Here is a 16,379-nt window from a genome sequence, read left to right as displayed (position 1 = left end):
GTCCATATTCGTTCTCACCACCTAGCTCCGTTTCAGATGTTTACGAAACCTACCTAGTGATCTGCGCCAAGTGCCTACATAATGTGACGTGTCCTCCATCAGAGTGTTTCATGTCGTAGATAGTCGGCAGTCGCTATACAGGCCTACATATCTGAGTACCTTTTGGCAGTCAGCAAGAAACTAGGGAAATGCGAAGTGTATGAGGTTGACGACAACGAACCGTTCGTTGCCATTCTTCTCTCCGCCGTCTTCGTTGGCTGTCGGTCCTTGTCTTGAACACGTAAACATGGCACTAAGTTGCGAGATCGGACATATCCGCTGACTTAATTAAATAATAAATAACCAAAACAACATGTCATTCACTCGTCGGCTCGTCGACCGTCGACGTAACGTCATTTGTTTGGCCGTATCAATTTTCATTTTATCGATTCTCGTTTCGTGATTGGTTTTATATCCCCCGAGGTATCCAAATAATTTGCTACATACCCACTGATGACGCTCTTCGGTACATCCATTCTGGATTTATTGTTTCATTCATTTAAATAACTAGACAAACAACAATCGATCACCAGAGAAAATCCCACCTATGTTTGGTGGATTATTGCAATTACTACCGACTCGTCAATCGTTATCATCCATCAAGGCCATCCTACGCTGGCGTTCTAAGCCCTTACATGCCGCTTTAAATCCCTTAGACAGAAACCTTTACCTGTCACCAGCTTCCGCGAGTTCTGCCGTCTATCAACATCAATCATCATGTCTGCTTCGAACGTGCTCGAGGGTGACCTACGAGCCAGCACAACTTTTTGCGACGATAGGCTTGGGTAGCCGATATATCCACTCTTCAGGGGGTACTGGAGATTCCGTTGTGAAAATCCTCAAAGATATAGGGGAGCTGAACAATAGAGTATCTGCGGAGAACTCAAAAACGGAGAAGCAGAACATTATTGCAGGATATCCTTGGCTTCGGGAGCTTCTCGAGTAGTGAGTCTTCGACTTGCGAATGCATACATTTGCTATGTTATTACTGATGTCTAATAGCGTATATCATCCAGATCACCGCACTTATATGACATTTTCGTCTCTCAAGTCCTTTATTGATAATCCACCCAAATCTTTCAAGTCCATTGATCTCCCTTCAGTTGCCACTTCCGATCTATCTCTCATTGAGTTATTCGATCTATTATCTCAAAAGGCCGTAACAGGTCATGACGCTAAGAGGACGGTGGTAGCGTTTCTGAAGGCGAATGGTGTCATAGGAAATGACGAGCTGTTAAAGACATTTGGGAGGCTGTTGGATAGAAATTTAGTGGCCGGGTTTGGGGCGAAGACGTTAGTAAACGTACCGTGGGTGGAAGGAGAGTCGGAGTTGTCAAATACAGTGTCACCTCCATCGCTATCCAAAAAATATCCATCAACACAGATTGCTTCATCGTCCAAACCTTCCCAATTGGCGTCTTCACCGAGACCAATCTCTCCTTCCGTAAGCGGCGTTACACCCATCCTCCCAACCTTCAGACCTCTCGACAAATTCGAAGTTGCCCTCGGTAAATCGCTCGAACCACCATTTTCCTCATTATTCAAATCCGAACCTGTTTGGTATGCTTCTCGCAAACTTGATGGCGTCCGATGTCTCTCCTTCATCGACGTTCTTGTCCCCTCCTCCTCTTCCAAACCCCTCGAGTTCGTCCATGGTCATTTCGTCTCTCGTTCTGGTAAACCATTCCACTCCCTCACCAAACTTTCTGAACAACTTCGCCTGCTTGTCAAAGACCATCCAGACAATCCCTTGCGAGAGTGGCTGAAGAACGATCCGGAGGTGGTTGAAATGCGTGAAACAGGAGTTGTAAAGCGGTTGGTACTCGACGGAGAAATTTGTTTGATGCGCCCAAAAACGGAGGAGGAGTTGAAGGTGGTCCAGCCGAGAGATGACGGATCAGCGGCGGATAAGATGTGGATCGCATCAGACCCTTTCATTGAAGACTTCCCTTCTACTGTCTCAGCCATACGAAAAAGCGGAACCATCCAGCACCTCTCTTACTTTGTTTTTGACGTCCTCTCCTGGGCCGAGGTCTACGCCAAACAAGGTCTCCTTCGACCCGGCCTAGGAAAGAAGTTTAGCGAGCGGATAGCGGATGTTGAGAGGCTGGGAAATTGGTTGAACAAGTCATTAGCATTGGAGGGGATAGATGAGCAGGAGAGAATTATGAGGGCTCTGGTGCAGTGCAAGGTTGAGAGACCGGAGGATGTGGAGGACATGGTGAAACGCGCGGCGAATGAGGGATGGGAGGGGTTGATTTTGAGGGCGGATCAGCTTTATAAGGGGAAGAGATCGTAGGTGACCGTTGTGTACCTTCGGAAAATCAGCGAAAGCTGACCAAGGCTTAGATCGGACGTTCGAAAGTTCAAGAAATGGCAAGACGCCGAGTACGTCGTCAAATCAGCAGATACCAACATTATGCGCCTTGCTATCAACGGTGTTTTCGACGAGCATGAAGCTCTCGCTAGTGTCTGGATTGAGCATAAGGGGCACCCTGTCTCCGTAGGATCTGGGTTCTCAGCTGAGGAGAGGCTGAGATATGCAGAGAAACCTGAAGAGATTGTGGGAAAGACGATAACGGTGGAGTATTTTTCCGAGAGCGAGGCAATAGGAAGAGAAGGAGCGAAAAGTTTGAGATTTCCTAGGGTGAAGGCGATATGGGGTGGGGAGAGGGATTTGTAGAGTTGTATTTAAAAAAAAACGACATGTCAGAACCGTTTGTTGTACGATCCGCTGGCTGTGAAGGAAGGTAAAGAGGTAAATTTACATGAATTTCATCTTGGGCATAAACTGTACATAGGCAACGTGTTTCCTTCATTTAGTTCTAAAAAATGTACTCGCTTATCGTACACAGGCTTCTACATATTACTATCCATCTAATCCTCCCTGTCCACTGGAGGCTTGATCTTCAAACCGTCTCCTCCAAGACTACCGAGTTTGATGATTCCACCATCACCTTTCTTCTCGACCCTCTTCAGCTGTCCCTGCCTCGGTCCTGTCTCATGACTACTAGAAAGAGCTCCCGTCTCAGCGACCGTAGGGTGTGAAGCGGGCTCGGCCGGAAGACCAGTGTCAAGGTATGCAGAATCAGCAGCCGTCACCGAGTGGGGAGAGGTAGAGTTCTGAGGACTGCGAAGTGGAGGAGAGCGAGGTTCAGCTTTGGGTGATTCAGGTTGTTCTGGGAGAGGAGCAGGGTGGTTGTTGAGTTTGGAAGGGTCAATAGGTGGTGAAGGGTTGCTTTTTCGGCGAGCGTTGGGAGAGGTGGCGACATCAGAGGGCAAAGAAGTGGGAGAGACAGGTGCATGAGACGCTCCCGGAACAGGAATTGGTTCGGGGCGGGATTGTGCGTTGGCAGACATGGTTCTCTGTTGTCTTTTTTTTCTCTGTTGGAGATTTTGCCAGGTTGTAAGTGGTGCTGTGAAAGGCAAACATGGTCAGCAACTATGTGACACGCAACGTGTGAAAGGACTATTATGTGTGATGGTCGTGTGAACTCACTCTTTGGCAGTGTTTGACGTGTACAGTCCTGTTATAAGTATACCGTGTGGATGGTAAAGTTAAATGGGGAAAGGGCGAATATGAGAATTATAAAGCTTTTGTAGAGGATGCCCGACGCAGCGAACGTCACACCGCTCTCAGCTGCGTTCGCAGAGGAACGAAAAACGCTCAGGGACTTGGCGGGCGATTCCAGTGAAACAACAGCAACGTCATACATACCCTCTCTAATCAACCTTGTAATCTTCTTGTAATCATATCCGAAGCCGCCCGATGTGGCATTTAATCTCCTTTTTCTAATGTGAATCATGAGAAAAATGCGCATATCTTTAGCGTTCCTGAACCCTATTTATTACAAGAAGTGTTCATCAAATAGCCTTGGAAGTCGTGTAATTCTAACTCTGCTGTAATTCCGAATAGATAGGCGTCGATCCATGCCGTTAGGGCCTCTGTTCCAATGAATCTCAGTCGGTAGACCTTCCAAACAGAACAAAGTCTGAGAAGGGTTCACGGTGGTTTATACGCGCATTGATGTGGTTTGCGAGTGGAGCAAATAATTGTCCGCGAACATTTTACGAGGCAAGAGAAGAAACGAGTACAAAATACAGCGCTGCTTTCGGGTTGTGCGCATTCATCACGACTGCTGCGGCGTGAAGCTGTGACAATCTAGCTTGCATTTACTAGCCCCTCTTTGCTGATCACTGCGACTTCTTTTTGCATACCTACATCTGCAAGAAAGGAAGAGGTTGGGAAATGTATGGGATTATGTGTCTCATCTGCTGATGTTGTACAGAAGCTTGGCTTCCCATCTATCCACGCCCGCTTGTCCATATCATCTCGTCTTCCCCATGCCGGGAGGATTTCAAAGTGACGGTGCTGGATCAGAAGCTGGTGAAGCAGGTTGGTGGAGAAGAACCGGAAATGGAAAGGGGAATGATCTCGGAAGGACCGTCCCTCATTCAATCAATGCACGACTGGGGATGAAACGACGTACGCCTCCATTCAATAGGGTTCAAATTATCAAACAAGTTGTTGGGCCATACATGGGATCTTGCGCGTAAGTGCTTTCGATCTGTACGCTCTTCTCGCATCTGTTGACGCTGTATACAAACATGTGTGCTGTATATCCGCTTTGCCATACATATTACTCCAGTCATATGAATACGGGCCCATTCAATCTTTTGGCTATTCCATCGATCTAGCCATTTATTATATCGAGCGAGTTCACATAGCACTGTTGCGTTGCCATTGACCAGCCAACCCTTCTATCTTCCAGCATCTCAACGTCGCGGCCTACACCGGCCCCTCATGATTCTGTTCTTATGCCTGGTTCCAATCCTTCTCATCTGGCGATTTGTTTTTCAACTACTGTGTTTAAAATGGGAGGTTGGATTTGTGAATGATCTTCTCTCGGAGTATCAATGTTCTGCGAGTTACATGCGAGGTCCTCTCAGATCGAGCCGTCCAGTCCTCTCATAATTGACCTGTCGACGCATGATCGATGAATCGAAGTGATTTTAGTGCTGAAATGAAAAAGAGTCATCAAAAATCGTTTGCTGGACCCCTCTGAGTTGAGACCTTGTTTGACAGAATAAGCGAATTGTCGAGAGTGCATTGTTCCACATGTGAAGTGCAATTCTATATGAGAATGGCAAAGAGGTTCGATGTTTCCCAGATCATTCCGAGTGTTCATGCAGCACAATCTCAGTACTCATATAACATAATCCCAGCATCTGCGCAACCTAAGCACTGCGTGTCAATGCCATTTAACAAGCAATCACCATGGAACCTTGAATCTCTGACTCAATGTTGCGTATAGCGCAGCAACAGCTCTTCGAAATCACCAAGTCCTGGCCGGCCTCCTTTCGTTTGCCACCTGGCCGCCCACTCATCAATCTTCTCTGCCATGGCTTTCGGAGAGAATCCGAAATGCTCATACAGCTGCTGTTGAGGTGCCGAGTGACCCTATCGCGATTTATGAGCTGAGGATCAAATGCCAAAGGGGAAATAGCCTTACGAAAGTCTGCATGGACAACGAAGCATGTGCGTATCTAGCCCAACCGTAAGAAGCCCATGCTTCAATTGCGACCACGAGGGCGGTGGAGCTCTTTAGAACCAATTCTTTGTATTCTGCAGTTTGAATGTCGAAGTGTTTCTGGGAAGGCATCGAGACTACTCGGACCTTCTTGACCGACTTCAGCAGCTTGGCAGACTCGATTGCTCGGGCGACTTCAGCACCGGTTGCAATAATCGTCATATCCGGACTTCTGTCATCACCGTAAACAATGTAAGCCCCTTGTGCGACCTTTGTACGGTCGGTTCCGGAAAGAAGGGGCACGGGTTGTCGAGACAAGGCGAAGATGCTGGGGGTGTTTGCTGATTGATCCGATAGAGCCAAGAGCCACATTCCCATACATTCCTCTGCATCGGCAGGTCGGATAAGGTTGATGTTCGGTAAGGCTCTGTAGAAAGCAGCCAGAGCGATGGGCTGATGGGTGGGACCTACCAAGTAATATTTATTCAGCAAAAATGGATGCCAAGGCTGAAGGGAATACCTACCATCTTCCCCTATACCGATGGAATCATGAGTGGCAACTCCGATGAATCGCAGATGTTGTAAAGCGGCCATTCGGGCGGCCGGGGCAGCGTAGATCCAAAACATGAAGAACGTAGACATGATACTTATGAAATGTAAGCAGTTGAAATAATAGGCAATTGGTCACTCACGGGATGAACATTCCCTTGTGATATGCTGCCATACCGTTGCCCAAACCCACCATTGCAAACTCCCTAATGCCGAAGCGAATTTGTCTGCCAGTGTAGTCTCCCAGACCCGAAGAAGGCTATGGACAGTGTCAGCCTTCAAATCAAACATTTCAAAACTGCAGTTTTAAAAAAACCCACGTTCTGGAACTCTACTTGACCATCGAAATTGACAAAGGTGGATTCGAGGAGGTCCGCTGAACCAGCGATGAAGGTATTATTCTTGGGCACCAAAGTTTGAACTGCGATTCCACTTGACTTCCTGGTAGGCTGGTCCCCTTGCGGAAGATCCTTTTTCGCCGGTAACAGAGTTTCCCAACCATCTGGAGCAAATCTGCCGTTCATTCGATCAGTCAGCTGTTTATACAAGTCTGGATACGCCTTTGAGTAGGCTTCGAATTTTTCGTTCCATTCTTCGTTTGCCTTTGCACCCTTGATTTTGCATTCAGCGAAATATTCGTATGCCTTGTCGGGAATAACGAATTTCTGAGCAGGATCGAATCCGAGTTGAGTTTTGACATATGCCACTTCATCGTCTCCCAAGGCTTGACCATGGGCCGGTCCAGTGTTGGCTTTTCGTGAGGAGTAACCAATGACTGTACGTATATTAACCAGACTTGGTTTCCCTTTGAACTGCTTGGCTTTGTCAAACCCTTCTAGGATCGCGGCAAGCTGTTATCCGCATGAGTCGTGAACTGGCTTAAGCATTCAACACTCACATCGTTCGAGCCATCATAGACGTCGATGACATTCCAGCCTTGAGCTTGTAGTTTTTTCGAAGTGTTCTCGGTAAAACAGTTGTCGATTCGGCCGTCTACCGTGACAGCATTGTTGTCATATACCAGGATCAAATTATCCAATCCCAAATGCCCTGCCAGCGAAATGGCTGCAGAACGTTAGCACCCAGACTTCTTTATTTCCGGTCAGAAAGAGATACCTTCCTGGCCAACACCTTCTTGTAAACAGCCATCACCGGTGAAACACCAGATTTTGTTGTCCACTATATCCAGCCCTTCCCTGTTGTATGTCGCCGCAAGCTGCTTTGATGCAATTGCCATCCCGACCGCGTTAGAGATACCCTGTCCGAGGGGTCCAGTTGTCACCTCGATACCTGCAATTGTCAATCATATCATCATCGCTTTGCTGAGATTCCACATGCCTGGGTATTCTATCTCAGGGTGTCCTGCGGCCATAGATCCCGAAGTCGCTGGGGAGTGATACATCTTGATTTGGTCCAATGTCCAAGCTTCGTAGCCGGAAAGATGGAGGAAAATATATTGGAAAAGACAAGCATGTCCAGCCGAAAGGACGAAGCCTATCTGGGCTCAGCTTCCTCAATTTTCGACGGCTCAACGTACGGTCTCGATTGAACCAGTCGGGGTTTAGAGGGTTGTATCTCATCTCATATCTCCACAAGGCAATCCCTATGGCTGAGGCACCCATAACAGTACCGGGATGACCGCCTTTGTACTGCGAGAACTTAGCAATCAAAATCTTGCGGACGCCGGAAACTGAACATACCTGCTGACACAAGTCTGCTGCAAGGCATCGTATCGTGTTCAGCACCAATTGTTCTTCTTTTTCCTGCCAATATGTCAGTCCAACTCGGCGGCAGTCGAAAAGCGCACTCACGGAAACTACTTTGTTGGTTGTGTGAGCCTCCCGGTTCAGCTCTCCGTGCCCATTCGTGTTTCTGGTGGCCGTCATCCTGTCATGTATTGTTCACTGTCTCAAGATCAACAGTGCAGACTGTCAGTCAATTAAGTACTGTTATCTATGAGGAAAGTATACAACTTTGCCCGCACACCGAACACAACAAATCCGGCAAGCGTTCTCTCGGACCGAGGCGGGTCCAGGACCGCGCGCATGATTACGAACTACCGTTGCGTTCCGGATTTGAAGTTGCTGAGCATGGGCTCACGAAAGTAGCTTTGAGCGGACCGAGGAGCTTTGGGCAAGGCTCGGGATTTGAGCAGTGATGTCAATGCCACGCTCCATGAGTGAAAGCCAGCAACAATCATGCGAACCGACTTCATCGATCGTTCCACTCAACAGACAAAATCAGCGGAATTATATCCACACACGCACATCCGAACCGCGCGTCTGGTCCAGCTCCCTGGGACATTCACAGACCGCCGCCGGAGAATTTCAAAGCCCTTCCGCGGCACATCCTAGATAATAATAAGGAACACATTTTCGGCTAGTGGAACACAAATCACACGGACGGCGAACCTTCTTTTTTTTTTTTTTTTTTTCTGGAAGTCTCTTGCACATGTACCGTCCGAATGCATCCACAGAAATGCGTCTAGATTGTTTCAGGTGAAACTCCGTTCCGGCTAAGTGATAAGTGCAAACCTGCGCATTGCTGTTCACGTGGGAAGGATATATGCATGAGAGTACCATCAAGAAACCCGCGAAAAGGGACTTCATGGCCTGTATCGTAATAGTGCCGGGGGCTCAACAATTAAGCACCAAGGATGATGCCGTCCTCAGTCCTTTGGAGTAAAATCACTGGTGCATTGCATAAAACTAAAGGAAATTGAGATGACTAGAATGCGGTGTGACCACCATCCACGAGAAGATCCGCCCCGGTGACGAAACTGGAAGCGTTACTGAGCAAGAACAAAAGTGGTCCTCGATATTCGTCAGGAGTGGATAGACGATCGAGCATACTTCCTCGTAGCCACTCCTGCTCAAGGTCGGGTAGCTCAGAGAGAAGTCCGTCCGTCATGGCTGTCCTGATATATCCTGGAGAGAGAGTCTATAGCGACCGTGAGCTTGGGAACCCGAGACGCAGAGGACACAGAATAAGACGTACGTTAACTCGGATTCCATGTTGACCCCACTCGGCTGCGACGCTGCGACAGAGTTGCAAGAGAGCCGATTTTGAGGTGTTGTAAGCCGAACAAGTCAAACCTGGGTCGTTTCAGCCTTTGTTCCCCTCAAAGGGCCCTTAACTTACCCTTGTTAGCAATAGACCCAGACATAGAGGCTGTAATGACGATGCTGCCCGCAATTTTACGTGCTTTCATTTCCTTAGCGGCTGCCTGCACCGTCAAGAAGGTTCCTGCATTTGGTCAGCTTCATCCCGATGCATAAAAATGGATGTACCGGTAACATTTACTTCCATGATTCGTCTGAAGTCCTTGGCCGGATAATCGAAAGCTGGAATCATTTGTTGGATTCCCGCTGCTGCAAAGAGTCCTTTGACCGGATAAGAACATGTCGAGTAGATGTCTGCGAATGACGATTTAACGGCCTCTTCGTCGGTGATGTCGAGACGACGGTACTCGATTGTGCTTCCGAATCCCTTTGCGGTGCGCTGTGCGAGATCCCACTCGTCCGTGACTGGAGAGGGGAGAACGTCGACACAATATACGTGAGCGGCGGAAGCCTCAAGGAGGGAGATGGCCATGGCCAAACCGAGACCTCGGGCAGCACCAGTAACGATAACTCCTTGTTTGGCTAAGGAGAACAACTGGGGGGTCTTCAAAGAGACCAAAGGGGTGGCTGGATTTCAATCAGCTTACAGACTCGACGTCCAAGAGACTCGTTCCATGCTCACCGTCCTCCGGTTGAGGTTGACCGGCCACAGCCAGATCGACGACTTCCTCTCCGTTTTCGAATTTTTGAGCAGCATTGAAAGATTCTGCAGTCATGATTGGGAGTATGTTCACGATATGAGATGAGTTGTGAGCGACAAATACCAAAGCAGACAAAAAGTTGCTGTATCTTACCCATTTCATGTCGTTGCACTCGCCTCGGCTTCGAAGGTTACAACCCACAAACCTTAACTTCCATTCCTCGGCCCGAGGTCCTCATTCCCCAACTCCGCTGATCGTCAATTCCGAGGGAAGCCGTAGCGGGATCTCGGCTCTGGTACGCGGGGCACCCAGATCTAATCCAGATACTTATCTATATTAGGGGTTAGAGCTCATTGTTCGAACCTGTTTTAGCACTCGCCCCACCTCCAAGTCCTTTGTTGCCCCGGTTTCCTCCCTCATACCACTTCACGCAGAGCAAAAACTAAGTCATCCCCAAGCATGTTACGTAACACTCTCCTCAAAGGAAGAGCTGTCAATTGGGCCATCACGGCTTGGTTAGTCTTTTGTGTCAAACAATTAGTCGAAATTGACAAATTACTTATTTAGTTGCGGTTCCGCATTCTTGTATGTTTTTTCTTTTCAATCTCCTACCTTTTAGCTTTTTTTACTTACTTCTCTGAAGACTTTTTGGATATGACCAAGGAGTCATGTCTGGTCTCTTGACCGGTTCTGCCTTTACGCAGCAGTTCCCGGAAATCGGTCAGTGCCCCAACGAGGGATGACTGAGGATTGCCTGCTGACGTTGCTCAGACACCACCGACGGTGGTAATGGTTCTGCCTCCCTTCAGGGTACCGTCGTCGCCATATATGAAATTGGATGTCTCTTCGGTTCCCTGTTCACTTTCTTCTTCGGCGAGAGATTAGGTCGACGCCGATGTATCATGCTCGGTTGTACGGTTCTGATCATCGGTGCAACTCTACAGACTGCCTCTTTCGGTATTCCTCAACTCATCGTCGGACGTATCATCACTGGCCTTGGTAATGGTGTCAACACAAGTACTGTCCCCGTATGGCATAGTGAGACCACTCAAGCAACGGACCGTGGTCGAGCTCTTGCCATCGAGCTGGCTATCAATATTTTCGGTGTTGTACGTCCACAACATGTAGAAGTTCCGATATATATGCTGATCTCACTAGATGACCGCATATTGGATTGATTACGGCATGAGCTTTGTAAACAGCCCGGCTCAATTCCGAGCCCCTCTGGCCATCCAATTGCTGTTTGCCATTGTAACCATCCTCCTCGTTCTCGTCCTTCCTGAATCACCCCGATGGCTTTTGAAGCACGGACGGGAAGACGAAGCTCTTGAAGTGCTCAACCAGCTCTCTCTCGCCACCGGTGATGTCCGGGTCGACTCTGTAAACCTCGAATATGCACAAATTCGGCTTGCCCTCGAAGAAGAGATGGCTGCAACTGTGCGGGACAAGAATGGCGATCCCATTTCGGCTGTTCGTGCATGTTTTACCATCGGAAGAGAGAGATATTTCTATCGTGTTATGCTTGGAGTTGGGTCTCAGTTCATGCAGCAACTGTGTGGTATCAACTTGTATGTTTTCTCTCGTTTTCCTTTTTTCTCTGTTCGAAACTAGCTGACTTCTTATCTTCTCCTTTATCACCTTCGCATATCAGGATCACATACTGTTAGTTGCTATCGAACATATGTTTGCCCCGGTACTGATAAAAACAGATGCTCCCGTCATCTTTGAACAGTCCGTCGGGTTGTCCCGCGACATCTCCCTCCTCATGTCCGGCTTCAACGGCATCGCTTACTTCCTGTCTTCTTTAATACCCATCTGGACCATTGACCGGATCGGCAGAGTAGGTCTTTTTCCTTCCGCACAATGCGGATTGCTCACCTTCTACTTAGCGTAAGCTCATGCTGTTCGCTGCCATCGGACAATGTGCTTGTATGGCGATTCTCGCGGGCACCACTTCGGTCTCCTTCAAAGGGACTGGTATTGTCGCCGCAACAATGCTCTTCCTGTTCAAGTGAGCCATCACTATCAATGAAGACGAGTAAATAACCCCAGTAGCTTCTTCTTCGCCGTTGGACTACTTGCCATTCCTTGGTTGCTTCCTTCAGAGTATGCCCCATTACCCATCCGAGCTTCTGCCGCCGCCCTCGCTTCGGCATCAAACTGGATCGTAAGTCATTTCTAGAGGACTGCCTCGTTCCCTCACAACTTGCTAATGTTTTGCGCAGTTTACATTCCTCGTTGTCGAAATCACCCCGGTCTCCATCAGTTCCATCGGCTATAAGACTTACATCTATTTCTGCGTCTTCAATGCCTGCTTTATTCCGCTCATCTATTTCTTTTACCCCGAAACCGCCAAACTATCCTTGGAGCAAATCGACTTGCTCTTCACAGGCGAAAAGATTCTAAGGATTTTGCCGGATGTGAGTCTGCCAACGGTCCTTTGTACTATGGCTGATGAATGTAGGAACTTCGAAACCTCCACCCTGGAGAGGAACACGGCATGGTCGAGCGTGAGGTAGATAGCAGAGCTAGTGGTGATGACAAGGACTTGCCGATCACCATTGAGCACCAGCGACCCATTCCGTTTAAAAAGGAGGCAACGGAAAAGGTGTAATTTGCCAGTTATTATAAATGGTTTTAAATGGTTTTGTCAGATTTTAGTTTTGTCGAATGGATTGTGAATTGTTGTTATACCAGAGCGTGACGGACGATGCATCGTTATTCAGACATTCTCCCTTTTTACACAGTGCTGGAGCCGTTCTATCAATGATCGCCATGGACATTGTTGTCTTAGATTATACAGAAGCAAATTGAAAGAATCTTATGGGAAGCATTAATGACATGATAACTTGGGTCAATTGCCGTTCTGTACTCGTGTTTGTAGACGATGAGTGAAGGCAATTTGACTGCGGAGTCATCTATATCGAGCTGTCACACTCTTGCCCAAAACACTATACGAGATCAGAAATCATCATGACCCCCAAATAAAGTGATGCGTGCGGCAAGCGAGCCCTTGCAATACCATTGGGAGTTAAAAGTCACTCTACATAGCATCGACCGCTCTCCAGACCTGATCCCTGCCAGTTGTTTGACCATTGTGGCAGGGAGTAGAAACGAGTTGATATCGAGGCGTATGCTTCAAGGGTTTCAGCTGCAAGCAAGTAGAAAGCATGAGGTGTAATATCGTCTCGATAACCATTAATTGAAAGTAGGATGTAATGCCTGGATCATTGCCTGGATCACTCAGCTCCGAGTAAAGTGCGAAATGCCGACAACTTAATCATCAACAACCTGGATACAAACAAGAACTGTCTGCATTGGCGCGAAGCAGCTCAAGCCTCATATATCAATGCATGGATAATCAAAGCATTTCAGGCGGATGGCTTTCTTTATGGTATAGAAACGTTCCATGTCTTCTTCCGTCTATCGATGCCTTCTTGAACATTTATGTTATGTTTACTGTACCCATTCATCACCCATCGACAGGATGATTTCCACGGTTATCCGCTCATTCGCTTGGCAGCTCAGCGAGGTCTGGGTGTAGATGTGGGTCTTACTTATTAAGGATAAGGACCCGAAGTGATATCAACTTCCCTGGCTCCTACGCACCTCAGCGCGCAGGTCGTGTTCGCAAATCACGTGAAAAATGACGATGAAGCTGAAAGAACCTGACCATTCCATTAAAGGAAAATTGGTTCCGCTGGTCGGCGGTTCCGACCGACATGACATTCGAATCCTTGATTCACCATTGTTGCACATCCAACCAAGCATTCAACATACTTATCCAATAATTCACTAGCACATACATGTCAGCTCAAGACCATCTCGATTCCCCAGAACTGCGATTTCCATCGGCGGAGATTAATGACCTCACACCGCAAAGAAAATCTGGTGAACTGGACGATACTAAAGTCAAGCGTGCGACTGTAGCTTGCAACGCCTGTCGTGCTAGGAAAATCAAATGCTCGGGTGATAAACCGATATGCACGACCTGTGCTAAAGGATCAGTACGATGTGAATATCCGACTGTTCGGAAGCGGAAGCGGGGTAGTACTAAGAAGAAGAAGGATTCTGGTAGTGATCAACTCGATCCGGCACTGGCTGCTCCATTATTCACTCAAACTTCAAATATGCCAGAGTCCACGGCGGGGACATCTCCATTGGATAGTAATCCTTTCGCGCCTCCATTTAATCCTTTCGCCGTTACACCGCAACATGCTTCGACATCGTTCGTCGCCCATTCCATTCCGGATTGGGCTCAAAGTCCATGGAAGAACATTACTGGAGGCGATATAGTGGGCCAGGGGATGGACAATGTTGATCAAAGTACCCTAGATATCCTCTCTTGGGACTTAGGTGCGAAATTTCCTTCCGGAACCGAGCCAGGCACTGGCAATCATACGTCCACATCGGACATTGATTCCGGTCGCATGTGGGAAAATACAAGCAGTACATCGAATTTAGGGGTTATAGAGGTTGCATTTTTCCGTTGTTTAATTTATTGGGTTGTCGTGTGTGTTACCCGAATGAAAGAAACTACTTAAATAAACAACATTTAAAGAAAAAATAATCCAACCTCCTCTTCCTCATAAGACCAGCGTCCTCGCCCTTGCCTTTACTAGCTCGACACCAATCCGTTTCTCCATTTTCTCGAACCCCCCCACCGGCATCGCCTCCCTCCACTCCTTCCATTCGTCTGCTGTGCTCCTGCTCATCAGGCCACCAGTGGAAAGGATGATCGGTTTAAAGACCCCACCGGTGACTTTCGGAGCGTTCTTGGAGACGACCTGACCCACCTTGTCGAGCCAGTTCACGCACCGGTCCAAGCAGAATTCGGCCAGTTTGCTGTTGGGGGTGCTGGGGGTGGCTGTGCTCCTCGCGTCTCGGTCCCCGAGGGAGTAAACCTTCAGGTCGTAGTCAGTGAAGGCCAGAGCGCTGGAACCTCTGACCCGAAGGTCGTTTCTCCTTTGTCCCGACAGCGTGTGGGGCTCAATCTCAACCGTGGCACCTTGAATTTGTTTGAGGTGTTGATAAATGACGCGGTTGATGGCATTGTGCCGGCGCTGGGTCCAGGGGTTGCGGGCGCGGCAAAGCTCGTCGTGACCCAAAGGTGAGTCCGACCCACAGAAGCGACAGACAGGGATCGAGGAGCCGACCAGGGTGCGGTCATGGAGACCGGAGGCAATCTCGACATTGGAAAGGCGCAGGGGTTGAAGGTAAGGGATAACTGATAACCAACTTCGGCCGAGTCTGGAGGCATTCTCGGTGAGTCGCTTGCGTTCAGTGTCGCCGAGATTATGTAGGATGGCTTCCTGTTGCGATTCCCAGAGTTCTGCGCATCGAGTTCGTTGGGGGATCGGAGTTGGAGGTTCCTCTGGCGAAGAAAGGAGACCTAGGTTATCGAGGAGAGTGTCGGAGGCCTCGGCTGCCGAGCGGTAAGCAAGGGGGGCTACATCTTTGAAGGAAAGTAGACCTAGTCCGCCCAGTCGCGCTGGTAGCTTCGTCAACGATCTCCCTAGAGCCTCCTCTTCCACCGTATCCTCTCGCTGCCTCATCCTCATCCTTTTCACCTCCTCCCACAGCATCGTGTCCAGTCTTTCCCATAGATCTACAAGGTCGTCGGAGCGTAGGCTTCTCTGCAGGTGTCGTAGATTTTGCTGAATGCAGAAGCGTAATAGAAGGAGCGCGTGTTGATGTGGAAGATCCTTGAGCTTGCCCACCTTTGCCATTTCCTTCCGAATCCTGCCTTCCAGAAACTCCGCCCGCTTCTCCTTACCACCTACCATCGTCCCTAGCATCTTGAAGCCCTCCTGCCTGATCTCATCGAAGCTGATTAACTTGCATTTCTTTTCATTGAGCTTGATGATGTGCTGCTTGTCGGCGAGGAATTGGGTAGTTTTGCTGAGGACTTGCGAGTCGTTTGAGAAGAGGTAGATGTCATCGAGATAAGCGAGCGCTTGCGTAGACGGACCTAGCGATTGACTGAGGGCGTGCAAGGTTGGTCGGAGGGTGATTGAGAAGAAGAGAGGGCCAAAGGGGTCACCCTGTCGAACACCTTGAGAGGATTGAAGGACTTTGTCGCCACACACGAGGTCGGACGAGTCGCCATAGGCCCATTTGCAAGTCCTCCAAAGCGTCGGCGCATGGGTCTTGACCGCCGCTGCCATCTCGGCCCTATCTACACGGTTGAAAGCGTTAGAAGCATCGAGCGAGGCTAAAAAGGAGAACTCAGCGCCGGCAGAACCCTCCAAGACTCTCTCTGTCAGCCTCACGATCGGCTCTACACCACCGATTGACTTGACCCCGAGCTGGAACGGGAGGAGGAAGTCGGGTTGGAAATGCGAGATGATGAGAGCTTTCGCGCATAGCCGATAGATAAGTTCGCCAACAGCAATAGGTCGGATAGAGCCATCGTCCTTCTTCAAGGGGATGAGACGGGATGTGCGAAGCTTAGGGGGTTAGGGGGTTAGGGGGTTAGGGGGTTAGGGGGTTAGGGG

At 48.7% G+C, this 16,379-nt stretch overlaps 7 protein-coding genes across 7 annotated transcripts; 3 read left to right on the top strand and 4 right to left on the bottom strand.

Annotated features, from left to right (window-relative positions):
• Window positions 1–586: 586 nt before the first annotated feature.
• CNBE0070 (hypothetical protein) lies at window positions 587–2,722 on the top strand (the record flags this gene model as incomplete). The annotated part of the gene is made up of 3 exons (XM_770494.1): window positions 587–984; window positions 1,042–2,334; window positions 2,389–2,722. The coding sequence occupies 3 exons, from the start codon at window positions 587–589 to the stop codon at window positions 2,720–2,722; spliced, it is 2,025 nt and encodes a 674-aa protein (XP_775587.1).
• A 194-nt stretch (window positions 2,723–2,916) lies between these two features.
• Window positions 2,917–3,399, bottom strand: CNBE0060 (hypothetical protein; the record flags this gene model as incomplete). The annotated part of the gene is made up of 1 exon (XM_770493.1): window positions 2,917–3,399. One exon carries the CDS (start codon window positions 3,397–3,399, stop codon window positions 2,917–2,919), a length of 483 nt encoding a protein of 160 aa, XP_775586.1.
• Window positions 3,400–5,338: 1,939 nt separating this feature from the next.
• Window positions 5,339–8,005, bottom strand: CNBE0050 (hypothetical protein; the record flags this gene model as incomplete). The annotated part of the gene is made up of 11 exons (XM_770492.1): window positions 5,339–5,500; window positions 5,553–6,037; window positions 6,095–6,216; window positions 6,263–6,378; window positions 6,440–6,970; window positions 7,018–7,184; window positions 7,236–7,409; window positions 7,458–7,613; window positions 7,657–7,768; window positions 7,820–7,882; window positions 7,931–8,005. The coding sequence occupies 11 exons, from the start codon at window positions 8,003–8,005 to the stop codon at window positions 5,339–5,341; spliced, it is 2,163 nt and encodes a 720-aa protein (XP_775585.1).
• An 841-nt stretch (window positions 8,006–8,846) lies between these two features.
• CNBE0040 (hypothetical protein) lies at window positions 8,847–9,957 on the bottom strand (the record flags this gene model as incomplete). Its single annotated transcript, XM_770491.1, has 5 exons — window positions 8,847–9,059; window positions 9,117–9,214; window positions 9,261–9,365; window positions 9,410–9,808; window positions 9,864–9,957. 5 exons carry the CDS (start codon window positions 9,955–9,957, stop codon window positions 8,847–8,849), a joined length of 909 nt encoding a protein of 302 aa, XP_775584.1.
• Window positions 9,958–10,341: 384 nt separating this feature from the next.
• On the top strand, window positions 10,342–12,496 carry CNBE0030 (hypothetical protein; the record flags this gene model as incomplete). Its single annotated transcript, XM_770490.1, has 11 exons — window positions 10,342–10,397; window positions 10,450–10,467; window positions 10,526–10,602; window positions 10,654–10,991; window positions 11,041–11,450; window positions 11,534–11,544; window positions 11,592–11,722; window positions 11,772–11,893; window positions 11,938–12,049; window positions 12,108–12,302; window positions 12,347–12,496. 11 exons carry the CDS (start codon window positions 10,342–10,344, stop codon window positions 12,494–12,496), a joined length of 1,620 nt encoding a protein of 539 aa, XP_775583.1.
• Window positions 12,497–13,688: 1,192 nt separating this feature from the next.
• On the top strand, window positions 13,689–14,426 carry CNBE0020 (hypothetical protein; the record flags this gene model as incomplete). Its single annotated transcript, XM_770489.1, has 1 exon — window positions 13,689–14,426. One exon carries the CDS (start codon window positions 13,689–13,691, stop codon window positions 14,424–14,426), a length of 738 nt encoding a protein of 245 aa, XP_775582.1.
• A 42-nt stretch (window positions 14,427–14,468) lies between these two features.
• On the bottom strand, window positions 14,469–16,049 carry CNBE0010 (hypothetical protein; the record flags this gene model as incomplete). Its single annotated transcript, XM_770488.1, has 1 exon — window positions 14,469–16,049. One exon carries the CDS (start codon window positions 16,047–16,049, stop codon window positions 14,469–14,471), a length of 1,581 nt encoding a protein of 526 aa, XP_775581.1.
• Between the last annotated feature and the right edge of the window lie 330 nt (window positions 16,050–16,379).

The sequence above is a fragment of the Cryptococcus neoformans genome, chromosome 5, assembly GCF_000149385.1.
Source record: "Cryptococcus neoformans var. neoformans B-3501A chromosome 5, whole genome shotgun sequence".
NCBI classification, from domain to species: Eukaryota; Fungi; Basidiomycota; class Tremellomycetes; order Tremellales; family Cryptococcaceae; genus Cryptococcus; species Cryptococcus deneoformans.
The sequence above is the reverse complement of the archived record's forward strand: the minus strand, read 5'-3'. Positions and strand labels throughout refer to the sequence as shown.